At 41.6% G+C, this 24,379-nt stretch overlaps 1 protein-coding gene across 1 annotated transcript in view; it reads left to right on the forward strand.

Annotated features, from left to right (window-relative positions):
* Window positions 1–11,786: 11,786 nt before the first annotated feature.
* Window positions 11,787–24,379, forward strand: part of wnt4 (wingless-type MMTV integration site family, member 4) — a 25,686-nt gene continuing 13,093 nt past the window's right edge. Inside the window, exon 1 of the mRNA XM_031307536.2 lies at window positions 11,787–12,471. Coding sequence (XP_031163396.1) covers window positions 12,395–12,471 — 77 coding nt within the window. The 5' untranslated portion in view covers window positions 11,787–12,394. The remainder of the gene's footprint in view (window positions 12,472–24,379) is intronic.

The following is a 24,379-nucleotide window of genomic DNA, read 5'->3' on the forward strand; positions in this document are numbered from 1 at the left end:
ATTAGTGCCACCTTTTTCCATTGTTGTCTTCCCCCCAAACCGAACTGCACTCATTTACAAAACAGAACTTAAAAATGATGACATTGCTTTCTTGTTTCGCCATACAGTGTCGTCTTTTCAATTATGTATATGGACCTGTCCATTTTTTAAGCCATCCCTAACACCAGAGGCCTGTACTACGAATCAAGATCAACATGCCCTGGATTTCTTTCAGTTATCCAGCTTCACCTAACCTAACAACTGTGGTCCCGCATAACCTGTGTCACGACGCTGGTTATCAACTAGTTCTATCAACCCAGGGCTTCCCAATCCAGCGGCGCGCGCGTTCACATAAAAGAGGCGGTGTTTGCGTAGCATGACCAATCGCAAACATGTACCAGAGCCGCATATTTTACATAAGAAGAGCAAACTATAATTCTACATGAATATGAAGAACACAGACACAGTTTTACAGGCAAAATGCAGGAAGGAAAGCTGGCATAAAAAGCCGCTGTTTTGCGTAAATCACAACGCTTATCCTATCAATATCACTTCCAGTGGTGTAGTCTACGTGATAGCTCCAGGATGTCTATATACCCACTTAAAAATGCCCAATGACACGTAACATACTTTCGATTATATTTTTGATAGATTTTGAATTGTTATCCGTGCTTTTTTCTGAGGTAGCCTATTTTTTATTTTTTTTTGCATAAAAGTGTATCGGAATGCAGGAAATGAAGTCGTTGATGCTTAAAACTTCCCTGGGGGAGGACACCCAGACCCCCCACTATGATATGCCCCCCTCCTCCCCAAAGGCAGATTCTGGCCAATATACAGTACAGTACACACACACTGGTCACTTTCCCATCAGTCAGGCACAAGATCTGACCATAATTACACTTTTGCTTTCCATGAACTCTCGTTGCTTTAGCCTTTTATTTCAGTTGCAACCCCAGCAGTGGTACGCTGTGAGAGAAAATAAAAAAATATCAAAACATAATTCTAACCGATGTGCGTATTGGCAACACACGGCTGAAGGAGCCGACAAATAGCCTATATGTAATTCCCTCCGCTTCAAATCTATATCTTTCATAAAGATACCCATCAGGGAATGTTAACGGGGTTGTCGGTCTCTAAATGTTTTAACTTTTCTGAGCGCACCTCTCTCTCCCTCTCTCTCTCTCTCTCTCCGCCCACCGAGCTCCAGCTGATCTTCTAAGAACGGTGACGCCGTTATCAGTCGAGTATTGATTGGTCAGTAGGCGGTGCTTTCACACCAGTTGATCTCTAATCTCCAACATAACCTGCTCCCGACCAGGTTAGGTGTTCAGCATAAGTTACCATGGCGATTGAACCCGATAACAACTAATCCACCTTCGTAGTACAGAAAACCCTGGGTTGAACCTGAAGTTAGCTTGTTAACGCCAAATCTCGCTTCGTAGTACAGGCCTCGGGTGGCCTTTTTCTTTTTCATCCTCTTCTTCAAACTTCTTCTATCTCTCCCTCTCCCTCTCTTTCATCCTAAGAAGGAGAGAGAGACAGAGAGAAATTAAGAAACAGTGTGTGTGTGTGTGTGTGTGTGTGTGTGTGTGTGTGTGTGTGTGTGTGTGTGTGCAACAGTTCATTTGTGCGCGACTGTTTGTGTCACCCGAGAGTAAATGTTAGAGGGCCGAGAAGCATTTGTGTTACCAGGGTGATGGCACAGGAGTGTAAAGCCAGGGGCAATATAAAACCTGGGCTTTCCCAGAATGCCTTTGTGCCGGGCGTGTGTGCCAGCTCCTGTTGCCATGGGGATAGGGGGGTCATTAGGGTAACACATCCTGACTCAGACCTTTTCTCTCATGACCCCCTTTCACTGTGTTTCATGTGTCCAGCGAGAACACACATCGTCCATGCCTGTCTTTCTCTCGCACTCACCGTCTACATCTGTCACACACAGTCGTGTGTAGATGTGTGTGTGTGTGTGTGTGTGTGTGTGTGTCAGTGTGTGAGAGAGAGAGAAAGAGAGAGACTTGGAATGTGCATGAGTATGGGAGCTTGTGTCTCCTTCAGCAGTGGCACATGCTCGCAGCAATTTCACCTCAACAAACTGAATACAGTACAGTTACAGTTACAGTAGTTACAACACAGACACACAGCATTGGAGAGGCAGCAGTGGGTTGAAATTGCTGAGTGTTGGCGCAGGGGCTCGCATGCTTGTGTTTTTTGTGCAAATTAGATTTTATCCTGATTGTGAGCAACAGAGGATACTTAAGGACACGGCAGATTTAGTTCTCCACTGCAAACTGATGGTTCAGTCAAACTCTGTATACTGACAGCTACTGTATGTGACTGCTCGCCATTTAAATCCTCTAAAATACATAAACAATAGAGAAAGTTAAGACTTTTGCTTGTAGGCGACCTGCCGTATTTCATAATAGCAGCAGTTATTTTGAAAAAAATATATACAAAATAACATATATAATACAACACGTGACACTGTTTTGGGAAAACAGGGACTCCCCTGTTTTTCTTTTTGTTCTTTATTTCTAATAAAGGTTAGTATTGTGTGTACTGTAATACTGAGATGCTATGCTACATTTAACTGTATTTTGACAGTTAGTAGTTACTTCATAGATTAAGATTTTGTACACAGCACATTCAAGACATAATTATTTTATAGAATATTGAGCATTGCTATCGGAGTAGATTTACCTTCAGTATTTCAGGTTTATAAGACTTTTCAGGTGTGTAGTTGAGATCAAGATGAATGAGTTCCAAAATGGGTGTTCAGAGTAGAAAGAAGGGGGTAGTACATATGGACGGGGCCCCCCCACTATATGCCCCTGACTTGATTTGACTTTGATTAAAGGATCTGCATACTTCTTCCACTTTTATTGATAATCAACTATTCAATAACTGTATTATTTGAAAATGCTTTACACAGTGGGCACGCTCTCTCTGTTGCACTTCATTTCACTTTGGTTTGGCTGCTGCCGTTTTATGTTGTGCACATGTTGTATCCATTAACAAGCCATTTAGTTTGGTTTGGACATCGCAGGTCTTATACATGTCTCTGTTGCAACTCAATTTATTGTAGGGATTTTCTTTAATCAAGTTTTTCTTTTTCTTTTTTTTCTTCTCTAGGAAAAATTGAAAAGTGAATGCCTTACAACATTAACCCTTTAATACTATACCCAGCCATTTGGTAAAGCACATTTTAAGGTGTTTTTAACTTGTACTTAAGACAACCTGATTGAGCAATCTCTAGCACGTTTCAAGCACTTTAGGGTAGGGGTCTTCAACGTTTTAAACAAGGACCTCTTAACTGAAAGAGAGACGGAGCAGGGACCCCCTACTACAGTATATTGTATAAAATAAAGTTGCATAATAAAATGTGCCTACAATAACGTGTGGGCGGCCTAAAGCCTTTATACATACCTTCTTAATGCATATGTAATGGAGTAAAATATACTTGGTTTAATTATGGCAAAAGTGGGGCAACAGTGCCATCTATTGACACGGCGGTAGCTATGACATGGTGGGTTGGTGTTGGTGTTACAGGAAGCGCTGTGGTAGGTCACGTTCTCACGCATGGTCCGGGATAATTAATAATTTTGTGAGATCCCAAATGTTCATACTTTGTATTTTACCATGTAATGTACATATATTGCCTTTAGCTAACTGTGTTGAGCCCAGACTATAAGCTATCTAGTCTTTAAAATTATATTTTAGAGACTTACTGGAACGTACATTGTCAGTGTTAGCCTAGCATAATTATTTGCATCTGTTCCATGTTTTATTCAGACTGTTATCCTGAGACCAATGCTGATTGACATACCACTGCTGTACTGTGTTACAGGTAATATTCTATGCATTTCTGTGTTAGTTTTCATGATGTTTTATTGCATATTATTGTTTGCCTGCATGAGCAGTTCTTTTTAACTGTTCAGTTAAGTAGCTCACGCTAGTTTGGCTAGCTCATAGTTTAGTGAAGCAGCCTGTTGATTAGGTGTGTATGATGTATACCTGTACTGTGTTTATGCTCACCTCATGCTAAATGGTGAATGTGGTTTTTCTATCTTTTCTTATATTATAAAATGGATTACTGGGGGGTGGTTTCACCAGTATAATGTCAGTGCATATGAAGATATATTTGATTGTGCAAATGTGAATACAATGTAGCCTAAGGCATTGTAATGTATTAGAATATATTAGGTAATGTCCACTATACAATCACATTAAGTTAAGATAATTTCTGTTGTGTTATTATTATTATTTTTGTTATGAAATCACACAGAGTGATACAGGAAGCGCTGTGACTGTTATCCTGAGACCAATGCTGATTGACATACCACTGCTGTACTGCGTTACAGAGCGATAAGGAAAATACTGTGCAATAAAGGACCCTGTAATCCACCTGGCCGCCTGTGATGTGTAGAAGTGACAGTAGTGTGGAGCTGCATCTCATCACATACAGTTGTGATCCGTCACACATAGAATATTAAGCTGTTCAAATAGCCTAATAATTGTCGATATGATTTCTTTAAATCATGTTTAAATGTTAAACATACGGCAGAGTGAATCCTTATGATTAACTGTATCTATGGATGGCTACCTTAGTGACGACCTTACCTATAGGTCAGTAAGCAATGGGGATTTATATTTGCTGATAATATGTTGGATTCATGTTAAGACTTTTCAATTTTTGAAAAACACTTTTAAAAGTCCCCCCTGCATTGACTCTGAGGACCCCCTAAGGGTCCTGGACCCCCTGTTGAAGATCCCTGCTTTAGGACCAAATATTTCCCAGGGTGCCCTGCAGTTTTCAGACTCAGACCTTTTCAGTTGGCTTCTTTCCAGCACGTTAACAGCAGAAAGTGAAACAAAGTGATTATAAACTGGTGCCAGTGATCTAATTACATCTAATGTTATTTCACTGTATATTTGTTGAAATTATCATATCATTACGATTTTTCCAATGAAAATACAGGAAAATTCAGGGTGATACTGATCTATAATTGACAAACCTCTGATCCCTGAGGGTGGTCTAATTCCTGCCCAAAGGATGTGTCCAGAGTGACCGAAATCAACGCATTCTCATGGACGTAAGACTTATGCATAACTATTCATATGATATCATACGAAATAATGGCGACCGGTCACATTACAATTAAGTTTAGCAGTCATTACAGTGAAGTTTATCCGACAAAAGGTGACTGTGAGGTGACAGTTGTGACAGGGACCTGGGAGACTAACACCTGTTTCAGGGGTGATAGTCTTGTGTTTTCTCCTTAACTTCTTCAGGACATGAACACCTGTTTCCTGGTGAAAGTGTTGTGTTTTCTCCTTAACTTCTTCAAGACATGAACACCTGTTTCCTGGGTGAAAGTCTTGTGTTTTCTCCTTAACTTCTTCAGGACATGAACACCTGTTTCCTGGTGAAAGTCTTGTGTGTTCTCCTTAACTTCTTCAAGACATGAACACCTGTTTCCTGGGTGAAAGTCTTGTGTTTTCTCCTTAACTTCTTCAAGACATGAACACCTGTTTCCTGGTGAAAGTCTTGTGTTTTCGCCTTAACTTCTTCAAGACATGAACACCTGTTTCCTGGGTGAAAGTCTTGTGTTTTCTCCTTAACTTCTTCAGGACATGAACACCTGTTTCCTGGTGAAAGTGTTGTGTTTTCTCCTTGACTTCTTCAGGACATGAACACCTGTTTCCTGGGTGAAAGTCTTGTGTTTTCTCCTTAACTTCTTCAGGACATGAACACCTGTTTCCTGGGTGAAAGTCTTGTGTTTTCTCCTTAACTTCTTCAGGACATGAACACCTGTTTCCTGGTGAAAGTCTTGTGTTTTCTCCTTAACTTCTTCAGGACATGAACACCTGTTTCCTGGTGAAAGTCTTGTGTTTTCTCCTTAACTTCTTCAGGACATGAACACCTGTTTCCTGGTGAAAGTGTTGTGTTTTCTCCTTGACGTCTTCAGGACATGAACACCTGTTTCCTGGGTGAAAGTCTTATGTTTTCTCCTTAACTTCTTCAGGACATAAACATCTGTTTCCTGCTGAAAGTCTTGTGTTTTCTCCTTAACTTCTTCAGGACATGAACACCTGTTTCCTCGGTGAAAGTCTTGTGTTTTCTCCTTAACTTCTTCAGGACATGAACACCTGTTTCCTGGTGAAAGTCTTATGTTTTCTCCTTAACTTCTTCAGGACATGAACACCTGTTTCCTGGGTGAAAGTCTTGTGTTTTCTCCTTAACTTCTTCAGGACATGAACACCTGTTTCCTGGTGAAAGTCTTGTGTTTTCTCCTTAACTTCTTCAGGACATGAACACCTGTTTCCTGGGTGAAAGTCTTGTGTTTTCTCCTTAACTTCTTCAGGACATGAACACCTGTTTCCTGGTGAAAGTCTTGTGTTTTCTCCTTAACTTCTTCAGGACATGAACACCTGTTTCCTGGGTGAAAGTCTTGTGTTTTCTCCTTAACTTCTTCAGGACATGAACACCTGTTTCCTGGTGAAAGTCTTGTGTTTTCTCCTTAACTTCTTCAGGACATGAACACCTGTTTCCTGGGTGAAAGTCTTGTTTTTTCTCCTTAACTTCTTCAGGACATGAACACCTGTTTCCTGGTGAAAGTCTTGTGTTTTCTCCTTAACTTCTTCAAGACATGAACACCTGTTTCCTGGGTGAAAGTCTTGTGTTTTCTCCTTAACTTCTTCAAGACATGAACACCTGTTTCCTGGGTGAAAGTCTTGTGTTTTCTCCTTAACTTCTTCAGGACATGAACACCTGTTTCCTGGTGAAAGTCTTGTGTTTTCTCCTTAACTTCTTCAAGACATGAACACCTGTTTCCTGGGTGAAAGTCTTGTGTTTTCTCCTTAACTTCTTCAGGACATGAACACCTGTTTCCTGGTGAAAGTCTTGTGTTTTCTCCTGAACTTCTTCAGGACATGAACACCTGTTTCCTGGTGAAAGTCTTGTGTTTTCTCCTTGACTTCTTCCGGGACATGAACACCTGTTTCCTGGGTGAAAGTCTTGTGTTTTCTCCTTGACTTCTTCAGGACATGAACACCTGTTTCCTGGGTGAAAGTCTTGTGTTTTCTCCTTGACTTCTTCCGGGACATGAACTCTGCTTCCCTGCTTGAAAGCCCTGTGTGTTAGGAAACACCCCGACCTCCTCCTGGATCTTTGTGACCTTATACAGTAGCAGTCAATGTGGGGCATGAAGTTAGTTTCATAGCTATATGTTCGAATGGTTCATGAGAACAGCCTGCAAAAATACTTATAGGAAGACATTTCGGCAATGGCTTCTAGAAAACCACAAAAGAAGAATCCATCGTCACAACAGTTGTTGTGCTGGTGTTGGCCCACACAGATGAAGAAGTCTGATCTGAATGGCAGATTGTGGGATTTGATGAGACTATTAGATCATTTTATCATTTTATTTATCTCTTTAAAAAAAATGTGTTTATGTAAAATGTAAAATGTTTTATTTATCAAGTTATTTATTGCTCTTGTCCATACAAAGAGATGTTTGACTAAACATGTTTTTTATTTCACTTTCATGGAAATGTATGCAGATTATTGAAAGTATACTTTTACCATAACCAGTTTTAAAATCCACTGTATGTTTTTTTTTTGTTTTGTTATTGGGACCATTAAAGAGTTAACTATGGACTATGCATTACCAAATCTTTATTTCATTCACGTTGATACAATATTCCAAACAACTTATTATTAATAATTTTTTTTAAGATGATTTTTTGGGCATTTTAGGCCTTATTTCCGACAGGACAGCTTAGACTTCAAAGGGGAGGGAGAGGGAATGACATGCAGCAAAAGGCAGCAGGTTGGAGTTGAACCTGCGGCCGCTGCGTCGAGGACTAAGCCTCTTTATATGTGCGCACGCTCTACCAGGTGAGCTTCCCAGGCACCCACAAGCAGAAACTTTATTTTGAAATGAACTTCTAACTATGCTTGATATTACAAGTCCATTTTCACACACTTCTTTCTGATAGACAAGGATTCGTCAACCGTATAGGTTGTATAGGATTAAGGTATGATATTGCGGTAGCCTACATTTCAGTCATGTGAGAGCATTCTATGAATTGTTGATTTCCTGCTGATCATCAACAAGCTCTTTTACTCACTGCCCCCCTCTGTTGGCCAATCAGCAACAGAGCTGATGCAGGTAACCTCTGGGGATGCACTCAGGGATGTTGTCCACTTCATTTTGTTTCATCTCTGGAAGCTGAAGCCTTCACAGCGGGCAGACTGCACGGCGGCAGCTCTCAGGCTCACTCACACGCGGTGAGTTTTACACACTCCCCTGAACACGATGCAGGTGCCATCTGTCTCACTGTGGAGCAGAAACGGGTTCAGTGGGAGCAGAAGTTGGGAAGGAACTGTCAGCCCAGAATGTAGGTCAGCAGGTTCCCACACCAGCTCTGCTCTGCTGTCCAGAAGCTTTGACTCTGTGGCTTTTCCTGAAGAACCTGCAGACTTTCCGCTCAGATGAGGAGAAGACTTTAGAGCCCCTTGTCAGTTACTGTTTTCGGTGTTTAGTTGATACTCTGTTCTTGGGCTCATATTCAACTTTTTTTCCACTGCTGAATTCATTTAGTTTGGCTGCTGCAGCGAAATCTCCCCACAGGGAAAAATACACATTTATCTTATCTTTAAGTATCCAGAATCAGACAGACTTGATTTGCTGTGTGTGTGTGTGGGTGTGTGTGTGTGTGTGTGTGTGTGTGTGTGTGTGTGTGTGTGTGTGTGTGTGTGTGTTCGCCAGCCAGGAGCCACACTGCACACAGCTGGTGGCGCGGCTGCAGAGTCTCGTCCCAGCAGGGTGTATTCTTAGCGCACTAAAACCCAATAAGTGAAATGAGATTAGACGACACACACAAATACATACACACACACACACACACACACACACACACACACACACACAACCCAAACCTCAACCACCACCACCACAACCACCCACACATGAACACACACACACACAAGCTTAAGACTGAGCCCATGTGTGAAGAGCGGCTGCTGCTGAAGTCTCCTGTCTGTACGTTTTTTCTTGGTCTTTCCACATCTGCAGGCTGTGACTCTATAACTTAACATCCAATGTTCCTTTTTTATTTCCCCCTATAGCTATAAGGTTGGAAAAATCATATTGCTTTGTTGCACTATTTTATTAGGATGTGTTGTGCAAGTTTTTATTCTAAAATTCAGCCCGTAGCTGTGGCATCTTTGGTAACTTCTCTCCACTAGAATTCACTAGCATTTTTAAATAAAGTTATGTGGGTTTGAACAAAGCATGAGTTTGTGCTGTTATTATATGTAAATGTACTTATTTATTGTCACAGCAGAACCACAACCCTGAGGAAAACTTGATATTATGGCTACATGCAGAGAGATTACACTAGGCATACTGTATTTTCTGGGCACCCTCCAAATTATTCCAATTTTATTTAGGTATTTTAATGTATCTTATTTGGACTTATTTGAATGACCTTAGAGAAACTTGTTTGTTATTTTCTTTCTTCTTTTAATTTTTCATTTTTTCTACTTTTTTGCATCCAAAAGCATCCCAAAAAAGTGGTAATGTAACCATTACAGCTAGCTAACATACAGAACCGGAAACACATTTTCCCGCAAGGTTTTTACTTTACTGTACTTTTTAATAAAACAATATAATAATATATACACTTAAAAATATACAAGTTTAAATGAAGTGTTATATTGGACATTTACATTTTAAAACTATAAAAAATAAATATATTTTAACTTTTCCCTCTAAATGGGCCCCCTAGTGGTAAGTGGCCCTCGGCAGGTGTCTAGAATGCCTGTGCCTACATCTAGATCAGTGGTTCCCAACCTGGGGTCCGGGGACCCCTAAGGGGGGCGGCAAAGATCACAGGGGGGGCGCAAGTCTTTATCTGGTTTGAGGTTGAGGTAAAAAAAAAAAATATTTGCACGTTAAACAACTTATGATAATACACTAGAATATATAATGTATACAAAAGTCTGTATAAAAACTATATATTTTTGTTCACGCTTAAAATTGTAGGCAGGCTACTTAGTAGGCCAAACCTCCGGGACCTCTTAACCTGGGACCCTGCTGTCATCAGGTCAGCTGATGGCTGCTATCTGCTATCTGCTATCTGCTAGCTGCTATCATCCCGCCACGGCATCACTATTTTATGAACGAAACATGGCGGAGAAACGTAAAAGTGCTGATAACTCCTCTGTATCAAAAAAGAAAGTAAGGGAAAGTTACCTCACCTTCGTTTTCGGAGGGGGGGCTCAGCTTTTCTTAGATATAAGTAGGGGGGGCGCCAAGGAAAAAAGGTTGGGAACCACTGATCTAGATCATAGGCCTGGCCACCCCGGAAGTGGAACATCGTCGATATAGACTATCCTCTCACTGACTCTCCGTCTGAGGGCCCTATCTTGCACCCGGCGCAGCGCGGCGCAAACCCCAACGTAAGTGTCTTTGCTATTTTTAGACCGTCCAGCGCCCACGTCGTTTAAATAACAAATGCACCTGCGCCCATCTGTGCGCCCATGGGCGTGCTGGTGAGAAAGAAGAGAAAACAAACGGTATCCTCTTCTTGTCTTCCTCTCTGGTCTTTTTTTGTGCTGTTACTAAATTTCCCTCCTGGGATTAACAAAGTTTGATCTCGTCTTTCCTTACCTTATGTGTAGTATATGCATGTGTCTCTGTATGTATGTAGCTACAGTATCTATTTCACTCTGAATGTTGAGCATCTTGGGCAATATTAAATAAAGTTCTATCTGTCTTAAATAAACCTCTCGGACTCTTTTTGGTCCGTCAAATCTCCCTTGAATAACTTTAAAGTGTAAGTGTAATATCTTACCTCTATTCTGTTTTATCATTTTATTCAAAATACTGTTGCTTATACTGAATGAACATTTTCTCATATTGCTGCAACATGTTAAATAGAAGTGCATGTTTGTCCATCTTTTTATACACCTTTATCCATAATTCAGTCTGACATATTTGGAAACTGGGATTCTCGCTGGTGTTAAAAATAAAGTCCTGTAGGTTTTAAAAAGTAATTTGTAGTGATGGACCAAGGCAGCCTTGATAATAAATGATGTTCCTGTGTTTTTTTCTCATTTAATTTTTTTTTGTTTAAAAAATAAAATATTATATTCAATAAAATATAATCTTGCCGTTTTCAGTCCTCCACCTCGCTCTTCGTCTTCGCCAGGATCAGGTGAGTCATTTAGAGTCCTCGGTACATGAGGCCAGCATGGCTGCCTCACCTTATTATCCTCCTACAACGTGTTCATCAATCAATGGTCTGTAGCTGACATTTGTCATATTATTGGGATTTGCTGGTTTCAAATGCAGACATTTTGCAGCCAAGCTTTAAATAGCCTGTTGACCGCAGAATATTTGGTTGAGTGTGTGACAGGGAAAGTGAGGTGCTGCCAAGAAGTGTGTGCGGTTTGAGGAGTGTGTGTATGTGTGTGAGTGAAAGAGAGCGTGTTTAGGTGTGTGTGGGAGAGGAGCGGGGGTGGCTGGGGAGGGCATTAGTGAATGGCTGTGCTATTGCATCCTCCCAGGAGACCTCTAAAACACACACATTGTCCTAGCACACACACACACACACACACACACACACACACACACACACACACACACACACACACACACACACACACACACACAGACACACACACACACACACACACACACACACACACACACACACACACACTACCTAAGCAGCGCACTAAACCCGCCTCCTTCATCCCCGAAAAACTCCCATCTCGCTGCCATACCTCTATATCCTCCGCCCCTCAACTAAAGTCAGTACACATCTCTCTTCTGCCAGACTCACCGAGAGACGGTGGTGTGTGAGGAGGAACCGTGCGTATTTTACGCTCAGAGTGTGTGCATGTGTCCGGGGAGAGTTGGAGAGCCCGCAGCGCGCTGACAGGAGAGCCCCGCTTGTCTGAGAGCGAGACCCGGTATCGGGTGATCAGCCTTTCAGAGAGGAGGAAGAACCGCCTGAGAGCTCATTTCTTTTGGCGTTTATTGACTGCTTATCCACGCGCTGTCCCGGCTGGGGTAAACGCGCAGCTGAGAAAGAAAGCACACAAGTTGATTGAGGAGAAGGGTCCGATTCAGCCAGAGCGGCTCCAGAGTTTTGATTGTATTTTTAGCATCCTGCTCTTCCCCCTCTCCCCGTCCCTTCTGAGTGCGGAGTGTCAGAGGGAGGGACGGGAGAACCGCGGGGACGGACCGTGAAGCTGCGCGCCTCCCCGGTGGATGATCCACTGGATGCGGGACGATGGATTAACAGCATTATACGGACCCCGCCGCTGCTTCTTTTTCACCACCGACCCCTTGTCCACCTCGGGATTATTTCATTTCTCACCAACGTCCCCGACCTCCCTCTCGAGATGACTGAGGAGTATGTTTTGCGGTGCGTCCTGATGCTCTGCTGTGCGCTCCTCTCCGCCAACGCAAGTAACTGGCTGTAAGTTGGACTACACATTTCTACTCCTGATTTTAGAAAGTGGACCACATTCTCACTATTTTTTCACCTCCACTCTTTTACCTCATCTCTTCCTATTCCTCCTCATCTTCACATCTTCTTTCCTCTTTCCCTCCGGCTCGTTGCCCGCTCAGGTTAATTGTTAACCATCTCACACACAAACACACACATACACACGCGCGCGCACAGTCTCTCTCCCCCTCTCGCCAAGACTTAATAATTTACCAACACCGATACATCCCCCCGCAAAGACCCTTACAAAAAAAGTCATCCACAAGTTAAAAAGCACATGCTCTTAATGCAAAGGTGCAGGTTCCCATACGTGAAATGTCATAGGTGAAATGTCATATTATTGATTGACAGCGACATCTCATTTTTTTCATGTGAAAAGTTGTATCTATGAAACTAATATAGGTTAATAATGGAAGGTGGACATGTGGTATTAATATGCATGTGCAGCCTATAGAAAAAGGGTTATAAAGTTTTATTTCTAAATGAACAGGTATCCTCCAATGAAGTAAATATCAAGAGATTTTCGTAATTATGTGATCAAGACCTTGTAGTAAGAATTAAGATATTTTGGTGCAGCCTGTTAAACTAAATGTGCTAATTTCCTTATAAATGGCAAGAACACATTGTGAAACTGAATAATTGTTCACTTTGGAAACTCTTCAACGAACAGTTAGGAGTTTGCAGACCATTTAATCCTCTGACCTGCAGTCTCAAAAACTCTTGTTCATAATCCTAAATTCATATTTTGTCATCACCAACAGCCTATTATAAGGGCAGACAACGATGCTGTTAATATTAGGCAGGTGTGTGTCAGTTCAGCTGCATTCGAGCGTAAGAAACTATTCCAAAAACTGAATTCTATAAAATAAAAGACATATCCCAGTAAATTATCAGTGCCTGAATACCACATGCATATTACAGTGACTCTTAAATACCTAAAATAGCCTATACCGAAATAAATGAAGTAGAGTAAGACCACTATTAGTTTACCATGAAGTTCTGCAAGCGGACACCAAGTTTGTCAGCTATATGAACGTAATAGTAAAAATAAATAAAGAGAACTCAGGAAATAAGGGAAAATGAAAAGTTCAACAAGGTCACTATAAGCTCACAGACAAAGGTCAGCCCATATAGAAATATTTTATTATTCATTCATGTATTTGATGTGTGGAGATCTTGAAGCAGTCAGACTACAGGGGCTCCAAAAACACAGTGTGACTGTGTAGTTGAACTGCACAGTGCCACCTCTTCCTGGGGCCGGTCGGTTGGGTCGCATGTGTGTGCCTGCTCTCCCGGCAGCCTGTGGGAGGTGGTTAGGTGGGTTTCTGCATTCCTCCACAGGCTCCGCTCCATTTTCTGCTGCCATTCATTCCTCTTAGCTTCAGCAAATTTACAAGCCACGCTCATCATTTAGGCAGGACCTTCCTGTTCTCTTCCAGAGAGTTGAGGCTCAGGCAGTAAAATTATACCTGACATTGATAGTTGTTATTATATGACACAATTCCCTCCTTTTATAATCCTCCTATAGGGGCATAGTGTATGTTGACTTTCTTTGACATTGTTTTACTTAATTTCTCTGTATTAACTTTAATAAGGTTTATAAAAGGCTCACTACAGACTTGTGTGTTTTTACATCAGGACAGCAGAACACAGCCTAACTGATATCATTAACAGATTCGTCGGAATAAATGAAATTACAGCCTTGCCGAAACAACGCTGTCTACCTTGAACTCTGTCACTGAGTGCAGGGTAATTGTGTTGTTTGGGGCTGAAGGCGTGGTGACAGCAGTACAGGGCAGGCATGTACAGGCAGGCTGCCGAGCTGCCAGTCTGCTCGACGGGATTACACTGCTGAGGAAAATCTGTGTGGGGCTGTAGGGACTGCATCTCAGTCCTCAACACCTCAACAAAACCTCAAGCTTCAGTTTCACCTATACACACAGCAGCAGGTACACTGGGGGTCAAAGGATAAGAAGCAATTAGGAGAAAGATTATTGCTGGACCATAAAGCATGCAGCAACACACCTGCTGTGTATACCCAGCAGTTTACCACAGCAGCACTTGATTGGACAGGACTGTTCATTACAATCAGTCAAATAAACATCTCTCTATATATAGTGTGTTTTCCTTCATCTCTCTCACGTCAATCATTTAAACTGTGAGAGAGACCATGGTCGGAATATGTTTTATTATGTTTATAACAACAGTGTAGCTGTACCTTATAACTTTTGTTATAATACAATATTTTCTTCATCCAAAACACAGTCACAGTGGAGATTCATACACTGTCCCGTTTTCTATTATATGTGCTCATTATTGTGTAATAAGTATATAAAGGTACTTGTCAAACATATTATTTCATAGCTGGGTAAACAAATGTTTTTAATGCTTGTTGATAAATCAGCTTGCAGACCAACAAAGCAAAATTCATCTGCTTTAATGATCATTTTTTAAGAATGTAAATAATATTAAAAACTTAACAACCTGCATCATTATATTCATAAGTTAGCATCAGAGCTACTTAAAGAATTTTCACCACAGAAACACAAATGTATAGTAGCTGTGTGAACTAAACAGGACTCATGGTGTGTGTCCATTGTCAGCGTCATTTCCCCTCTTCCCATTCATTTCTATGGGAGCAGCTATGCAATGCATTCTGGTAGTGTCGCGTGGACTGGTTTTCCTTTTTCTATTAGCTGAATACCTTTAGAGATTTGGACTTTTGGTCGGATAAAATATGCAATTTTAATATGTCACCTTGCACTGGGAGAAGTTGTGACTGTATTGTTATCTATTTTCTGATAGTTTACATATCAAATCATTAATTTATTAATCATGAAAATACTTAGAAGATGAATTGATAGTGAACATAATGGTTAGTTGCAACCCTTTGGAGAAATATAGCAGATTATTATTCTGTCACTCATGAAACATTTCTTTGAATCTGCATTCACTGACTATGATTCAGAACAGCTCAAATGTTTCCAACACCTCTCAGCTGTAGTGACGTCACATTAAACCTCACCTGTAGCTCTGCTTGTCACCTTTAGCCCGGGAGCCAGGATGCGATCACTTTGCCAAATCTCTGTGGCTGCTGAGTCATGTGTCCCGCTGCCGAACAGGGATTTGAATGCTCCTTTTCATTGGTTTGTCCGTCATCACCCTCTTCCTCTTCACCCTCTTCCTCCTCCTCCTCTTCCTCCTCTTGCCCTGCGCCCTGTGTTTGTTTGTGCGTGTGTGCGTGTGTGTGTGTGTGTGTGTGTGTGTGTGTGTGTGTGTGATTTTTTATGATTGAGCATGTACGCTGGCATCTTCCCAACAGTGGCACACACTCAGTAATTACCACACTGACTGCAGAAGAATGGTAACCACTTACAGTGCACTAGCATGCTCCAACTCACCACACAGACACACGCACAGCTGAACACAATTATAGAGAAGAAGCAGGAAAGTGTGTGTGTGTGTGTGTGTGTGTGTGTGTGTGTGTGTGTGTGTGTAGGTGTGTGTGCGCATGTGCGCATGTGCGCGTGCGTGTGTGTTTGTGTGTGTGTGTGTGTGTGTGTGTGTGTGTGTGTGTGTGTGTGTGTGGGGGGAATGTATCTAGGAATGTACTGGCTAGTAAGAATCCAAATAAATTGGCAAGAGGACCCACTCAGGGCTTCGCTTTAGTCTATAAGAAGATGTTCAGTTATATTTAAAGGACCAGTTCACCCCAAAATCAAAAACACATAGTTATCAACCGCAACAACGATGCCACTATTGACACTGATATTAACTCTGGTATTATTTTCACCTTGCGAGTCTGTGTGTGTGTGTGTGTGTGTGTGTGTGTGTGTGTGTGTGTGTGTGTGTGTGAGCAAAATGTGGTCCCGGTAGTTGTCACATTGCCAGACCTTCCTCCACAGCGCTGTGGAGGAAGGTCTGACTAGTCCACACAGCATTCCGGGATGAGAGAAAAACGTGCTCTGGTTTATCGGCATTTCTTTAAACCAATCACAATCATCTTGGGCGGCGCTAAGCGTCGGACTCAACAACGTTGCCTCGACTAAATAGTCTCAGGAAGGAACTTGTTTTGATGGAACATGTGGACGTTCAAAAGTAGTTTTAGTCGTGCAACAGAAAACTCAGATTGGACAGATAGTCTAGCTAGCTGGAATTTCTGGTGGCACCTGAACAATCCTGGAAATTAAATGTCGTCGATTTAGAATATGGTCCTGGAGACACCTCCACCTCCTGTAGCGGGAACTACCACAGAGGCAGTTTTGAGCACTTGAGCCAGGTGTTGATATGTCTGCGGCCAGATTTTATCACTGTGATAGCTTTACAATTGTGCAAGATTTAGTCAGGAAACTTTACAGGTGTGTAGTTGACATTGAAGGCCGAGTTTGAAAATGGGTATGGTCTGAGCAAGGGCGCAGGAAGTAGGTGGGTAGGAAGTATGGAAGGGGCCCCTCCACTTTGAGGTTGCTCACCACACGTCTACCTGTATGTTGTAATACAAAAATGTGGAGCTCAAGCGACACTTTGGCCAGACTCGTTAAAAAGAAGATAACACACATAGTTTTTGCCCTGTTGTTTTGGATGGCCACGCTGGGAGAGGACTGATAGGAATGGATGGTCCTCAGGGAGTTATTAGCGGAGAGAGAAGTGTTATTTGAACAATGATTTTTCATGGAGCATGTGTAAACTGTTGATTAACAGTCCAGTAGAAACCGTAGAATAATGAATTACAATGACACGTTTGATGTGTACGTATGCAAAGGTTTCTGTGGTTATTTTGCAACAGTCTGGTGCTGGTCGCATAAAATGTAACCAGCGGATCTGCCTTGTCAACCCGTTCTCACTCCGAACTCGTAAAATACGGACGTTTGGACAGTGGCTGTCATCATCTGAAGCAACGAAAAAAGCGCCCTTCAGCGTGTTGAAGAGAGGAGAGAAGCAGCAGCTACACGGGGTTTGAAGATGACGTAACACTAAGAGCGACTACGGTAGCGAGTAGTTTTTTGGTGAATTGACTGGATACTCTCGTTGTTTCACTTGCTGCCCGGCTGACCGAACGGCCCGTGACTTGCGTGAAAACAGACCTGGCGTGTATCTTTAGCGGAGCCGGGAGCCGCTTCACGCACGATTGTGGGACATGCGGTGGAGCGGCGGTGGAATATCAAGCATTGACTAGAATGGCAGAGATTGCTCACAGAGGTCGCGGTGCATCCAGAACGCAGCGCAGATGCGCCCGGTGGAAAATAGGGGTTAGGGAGTGCAGATGAAACAGATACCTGCTGCCTTTAGATGGCTTTAAAGAGAGTCACCAGTGTAAAGGAAAGGCCTTCAGTATAGGCTGCATACTAACTGTTATTACAGAGTTGGTAAGAATCTCGCTTTAATCTTCATTCTGCCTCACTGGCATTAATGCCATACCTTAAAAAAACTTTAATTTGTGTGTGTGATCACGTCAACTGGTTGAAAAACGGAGAATAAAAGCTGAAAACAAGCGAAACATAAATAAAAGGGTTTGTGTGATTTCTGAGAGGTTTATATGGGTGTGTCCTTCACCAAATAACGTGACCAAAATAGTATGAACACTCACTTTTGGCACCAAGATTTCAGTGTGCCGCTGGATTGACTTTGCCACACCAAGTGACCAAGATTACAAACTGCAGGAAATAACTTCAGTGTGCCCTAGCTAACACCAAAATTGAGTTTTTTTGTCCTTGTTTCAAAATGTTTTCAAAGTCACTTAATGGGTAAAAACCTTAAACACTGACTCAAGAAAAAGCAACCATAGTGGTTGTGAATAATTCCTCTCACCACTGCTGAGGCAAAAGAAGGATTACATCTGGCATCTTTTCGAGCACGCCTTGCTCGGTTTCATTTATTTGTTTAATGAAACTGTCATGAAGCCGCTCTGGAGAAAGGATTAGAATCCTCATTTATTTGCTCGAGAAAGAACATCCCCTTTAAAACCTAGAAAGAGTTGAGTGTTTGCTTTTTAAACACTTAACTTTCAGTACTGAACAGTGCATTCATGTTTGGCTGCCATTTGCTACTGTCAACATGAAGCAAAAGATATGGCAGCAAAGCAACCAATAGATGGAAACAAATGTGGTTGGATGTTATTACTTAATATTCTGGTTTAGGCAGAATAGTTATGATTTCCCCTCTAAACTACTGAATACACTGAATACACAGAATTATTACTCAACATTCTCAGTTGCGTCCTGGTATTACACATATCACAGATAATTCACTAATCATTGATATCTCTTTATATACTGTGTGTGTGTGTGTGTGTGTGTGTGTGTGTGTGAACATACATGCATATGTCCTGGACAACCATGGTGAGGTGCTAAAGAGATGGCAGCTGATGGGTAACCAGAGAAAGCAGAGACCTTGGCATTGCAGTACACACTGGCGCCTCACACGTCTTTCACACACATACATACACACACACACACACACACACACACACACACACACGCACACACACATGAATGTGCTTAAGCTGTGGCATGTTATTTCGAGCCCTCTTGTCATCAGTGTGTACAATTATCGTGACACACTTGCAGCCGCGCGAAATCGCTCATGATGACCAGATTACCGCCAGCTCTGGCTGACGAGAAAACACCTGGGTCGCTGAAAGACAAGAGACAGTTCTGGCAGATCCACATTGAGGTGCACAGGGCTTTTAGGAGACACAACACACCCTCTATCGGCCATGTGGAAGTGCTCGTGCTCCTGGGCGACAATGGTTGTGAACAGCTGATTGCATTTCTAAATGTCATACTGTCATACTGTCAGACTGTCAGACTGTGAGGCAGGAGACTTGAAGGAGGTAGAAACATGAGGCAAAGATACTGCTGGGGTGAAAGGGACAGGTGCATGCTGGTGTTCTAAAAACAAATGGAAGGTAGTTATTGTAGTTTGGCACGTTCATCAACACGCTTAGCAGCTCCAGTGGCTGTGACACACAGATCATGGAGGCAATGACAGTATTTTATTAAATCTAGTTTGTACCCTCGTGGTCGATAGTTTGGTTCTGTTTCACATTAACACACACACACACACACACACACACACACACACACACACACACACACACACACACACACATACACCTACTACAACTACATATAGCCCCTTTATTCTGATGATTAAGCAGTAAAATACAAATGTTAAATATGGATATGCTACACATCATTAGATCGGTTAGATTCTCCGCAATTGAATCGTTCACCATATCATTTTACCAAAATGATGTGCACCAAAGCGCGGTAGAATGAGCTGTCATTGGCTGTCAACACGTCTATCATGATGATTTCGGCCTAAATTCCCTTTCTAACGGTGTATAGCATGGATAGGAACGTTGCATGTGAGACTGTCCAATAGAACGCATGTTTTGTGAGAAAAAAGATGATTAACAAAGTTTGAATGAATGTAAAAAGTTGTTATAGACATCTAAATGCTTTAGCATGTATTTTTCCAATGTCACAGAACTGAGTAAAAGCAATTAGCACAATTTGGTCACTTGAGGAGGTTTTGGAGAGGTTCAGGGACACCAGTGACACCACAAACTAAAAACTCCCTAGCTCCCATAAGCTTAGGCCTAGAGGTCTGAAACGTTATACAGGTGTTGTCGAGATGTAGAAGGTATGTGAGGGGACTTGCATACTGTGGCATAAAGCATGTCTTAGTTATTGTTATTCAAATATGACTTATTATACACGTTATAATACATGTATTATACATTAAACAGATGTAGTTTAGGTTGTGTTCAAGTCAAATGCTACACAAGCACAGTTTCAGAATCTAGAATAATTGAGGTTTCAAATGAAGCCTCATACCTGCATTCTGGCCTTCCAGTTCGTCTGTTATAAACTTTTCCATTTGGGTGTGGCAAATAGGCAAAAAGAAAAGGAAAAAAGGTTTATTGAACAGGACCCTCACAAGCCTGATTGCTGCAATTTGCGTCAAAATCAAACTCCTTCAAAGAGTTTTAACTCAGTCAAATCTGAGCACATAGACATGCTACACATCATTTTAGATTCAGTGTGACTTGCACTTTCCGAGGATATTGCTATCTCTGATGTCCATCGTGAATAAAAATACATATATCATCTTCATCTTAAAATGAAAAGTTGAAGGAGTTTTAAAAGTGTAAAAGTAAAATATTCTGTTCTGTAGTGACGCCTAGTTAACAAAACCTCTAACCTCATACACAGAGAGTTCTTTATACATACAAACTTGTGTACAACACACAGTTTATACATGTGTGTTAACTGTGTAAATAGTTAGCAGGAGTGAACATGGTGCATGTCCTAACCTGCCCGCTGCACATGAATGATTTCAGTTTTACAGTACAAGCAAGCATATCTCCTTACCTATCCAAACTGAATGTGAAAATAAAAACAACCATAAATTCATCTTTGACACTGTAGAAAAACTCATCAATAATGCAATCCCATTCTTTTCAGCTTATGATTTCATGAACTACTTTTATCCATCAAATTGAAAATATAAGAGCTCAAAGCTCTGCTTTAATGACAAACTTAAAATGAAAAGTCCATCCAAATTAGACCCTATCCCTCTTATCCCTTTAAATGTAGCAAATCTTTCCCCTTATGTATTATTCCATGACATGTAGGCCATAAATACAACTGATTCTCCAAAATATATCCTACCATAGATTTACTATAATTTCAGACACATTTCTAATGTCCCATTTCTTTCCAACAAACTGACAGGGATGGGTAAGAGGGATCAAAGGACACTATACATCAATAGGCTTGGCCACCCCCTCACCAGATTTCCGAGTGACTTGTGGTAGCTGGTTGAATACAAACTACTTTGTTTTTATGGCAATGCTGGTGTGTCAGAGGGTCCGTCCACTTTGATCCAGACTGAAATATCTGAACGACCAATGGATGGATTGCAGTTTTCTACAGACATTCACGGTTCACATAAGTCGAATCCTAATCACTTTGGTGATCCTCTAACTTTTCAATTAACACCATCATCGGGTCAACATTTCAATTTGGCCAATACTTTATTTTCCTACCAAATATTTGCAAAACTAGTGACATTCCCGTCAGCTGTACTTTGTGTTTTGTAGAAATGTTAGCATTGTCATCTTGTGCATGTTAGTCGTCTGTAGTCCAGACGACATTTCAGCTAATTTCTATAGCCTAAACAGATATCTGCATATGAATGCAGATACATTTCTTAAAAAGCAAAAAAACAAGAAGCTAAATCGATGTCAGACAATAGCCATTGGGCTTTTGAGATTGAATTTTGGCAAATAGTTTCTGTCTCTTTTGCACTCCACAAGGACTGTTTACCTGCATGCAACCAAAGCCTGCTCAAACGTGATTGGTCAATACTACTCGGACTACAAACAGACTGCAAACGGAAAACAGAACGCTTCCGACACACAGCACAGGAATCAGCTCCAGCCAAGTCCTGCATTTAGAAACAATCAGCTGTTTGCAGCTATTGTTTCATACAGAGTGTTTGTTACTGTGCATCACCTGAAAGACCTTTATAGACAGGAAACATGACAGAGTATCTGAGGACAGACTTAAGACTACGGTGGATGAGGTTGTATGCACACTGACACACACCCACACACACACACACACACACTAATTGATTCCTAGCCTTTAGGGGCCACTGCACTAACACCACGCAGGAGGTTAATTTCATGGCTTTTATTGCCTCTTTTCCCAAATGTGTGTTAAAGTGTGTGTGTGTGTGTGTGTGTGTGTGTGTGTGTGTGTGTGTGTGTGTGTGTGTTTGTGTGTGTGTGTGTGTGTGTGTGTGTGTGTGTGTGTGTGTGTGTGTGTGTGTGTGTGTGTGTGTGTGTGTGTGTGTGAGGGTTGTGGTGTTGGCAGAGCATGTTATTTTTAGGGGGAAATGAGCTCTAGTGGAGCCAGCAGCATACAAATACACCTAGACACACGCGTGGCCACATACACACGAGCCTCTAGCTGCTCAGTCAGCTGTGTTAACTGAACTCATCAGATGCTTTTCACTTTCACCTCTTTCCTCTCTTATCACTGTACCTGCTTTGCTTCCATTTTTTATCCTTCACTTTACATGATTCCCTTTGACCTTTTTACACTGTCTTTCTTTCCTTACTTTGAAGCTACTGTTTCTCAGCATTTATTTTATTTAAACTAAATACGTCAGAGATAGGCTTTTTGAGTATTATGACTTAAAATCAGATCCACCTAGTCCTTCCTACAATAACACACCCACCCATTGTTACCACTACCACCACCGCCCAAGGTGCTCCTAAACCAACTACTGCAGTACTTTCATTTTTCATTTTTGATGGTTTGTTTCATAAGCATTTGATGAGTTTTATTTCTCAGTGAGATATCCATGATTTGGGAATGGTTGTTGCAGCAAATGCAGACTCATTCCCAAAAGTGTTGCATTAAATATTTCAAAGCACAGTTTATTTTAAAAACCATATACACATTCCCTCTTTTTCACTATATTTTTACTAGATCACTATATTTTTATTATTTTATTTTAATGTTTCACATCAAAAACAAGCTTTCAGTATGCAGTTTGCCATTTACGTAAAACCCTGCTCTGCAACCTTCAAACAGACCTTTAATTTGTACGATTCTGATTTTTTTTTTTATGACAATGGTGTTGAACCACTGTCAATTTCATTACTCCAGTCAGGTATCGTTACGGTTAGACAAATAAGGAAAAGTGAATCCTGATATGAGACAAGCTGCAGGTGTTTAAGGCATATGAACCTAGACCTCATCATTCTCACATTTCTTTGTGCTATATATACAAAGAAAATGTATTAGCTACACCGACTAATGCAGTGTAATACAACAGCCCTGCAATACGTCTTACCTTCATGAAGGTTATAATGTTCTGACAGGTATTTCTATTATTTTGTCTAGCCCATTTATATCAACGAGGGCAGGCTAAATAACTGTGTATGATGCAATGCAATACAACAGAACCACAAACCAGTGTTGTAGTACTCAAGATCGGTCTTGGTCTTAAGACCAGTCTCAAGACCACTTTTTGAAGGTCTCGGTCTCTTCTTGGAATCAATCGCATTTTTTTTCGGTCTCGTCTCGGTCTCAGATAAAGAGGACTCAGGATTTTATTTCATGATCAGTCAAGACCACAACTGCAGGGATATCACTAAGTTGCCTCTGCATTGTCTTATTGTATGTGTTAACATCATTGCTGTGATTGGATGTAAAACTTCCTGCTTCAAATACAACCAATAACTTAACTCATTTCTAATTTTAAATTTGTCCCCATAAATTTCGCCCCCTTAACACGCACTCCCAAGAAAGTGAATGCGAGAGACAGGAGAAGCTCTGGCACTGGTCTGGTCTTGGTCTTGGTCTTGGTCTTGGTCTTGGTCTTGGTCATGACTCAGTCTCATCCTGCCTTGGTCTTGGTCATGACTCAGTCTCGTTTTGCCTTGGTCTTGGTCATGACTCAGTCTTGTCCTGCCTTGGTCTTGGTCATGACTCAGTCTTGTCCTGCCTTGGTCTTGGTCATGACTCAGTCTCGTTTTGCCTTGGTCTTGGTCATGACTCAGTCTCATCCTGCCTTGGTCTTGGTCATGACTCAGTCTTGTCCTGCCTTGGTCTTGGTCATGACTCAGTCTCGTTTTGCCTTGGTCTTGGTCATGACTCAGTCTCATCCTGCCTTGGTCTTGGTCATGACTCAGTCTCATCCTGCCTTGGTCTTGGTCATGACTCAGTCTCGTCCTGCCTTGGTCTTGGTCATGACTCAGTCTCGTTTTGCCTTGGTCTTGGTCATGACTCAGTCTCACCCTGCCTTGGTCTTGGTCATGACTCGGTCTCAACCCCTCTAAGTCTCGGTCTTGTCT

The sequence above is a fragment of the Sander lucioperca genome, chromosome 6, assembly GCF_008315115.2.
Source record: "Sander lucioperca isolate FBNREF2018 chromosome 6, SLUC_FBN_1.2, whole genome shotgun sequence".
NCBI classification, from domain to species: Eukaryota; Metazoa; Chordata; class Actinopteri; order Perciformes; family Percidae; genus Sander; species Sander lucioperca.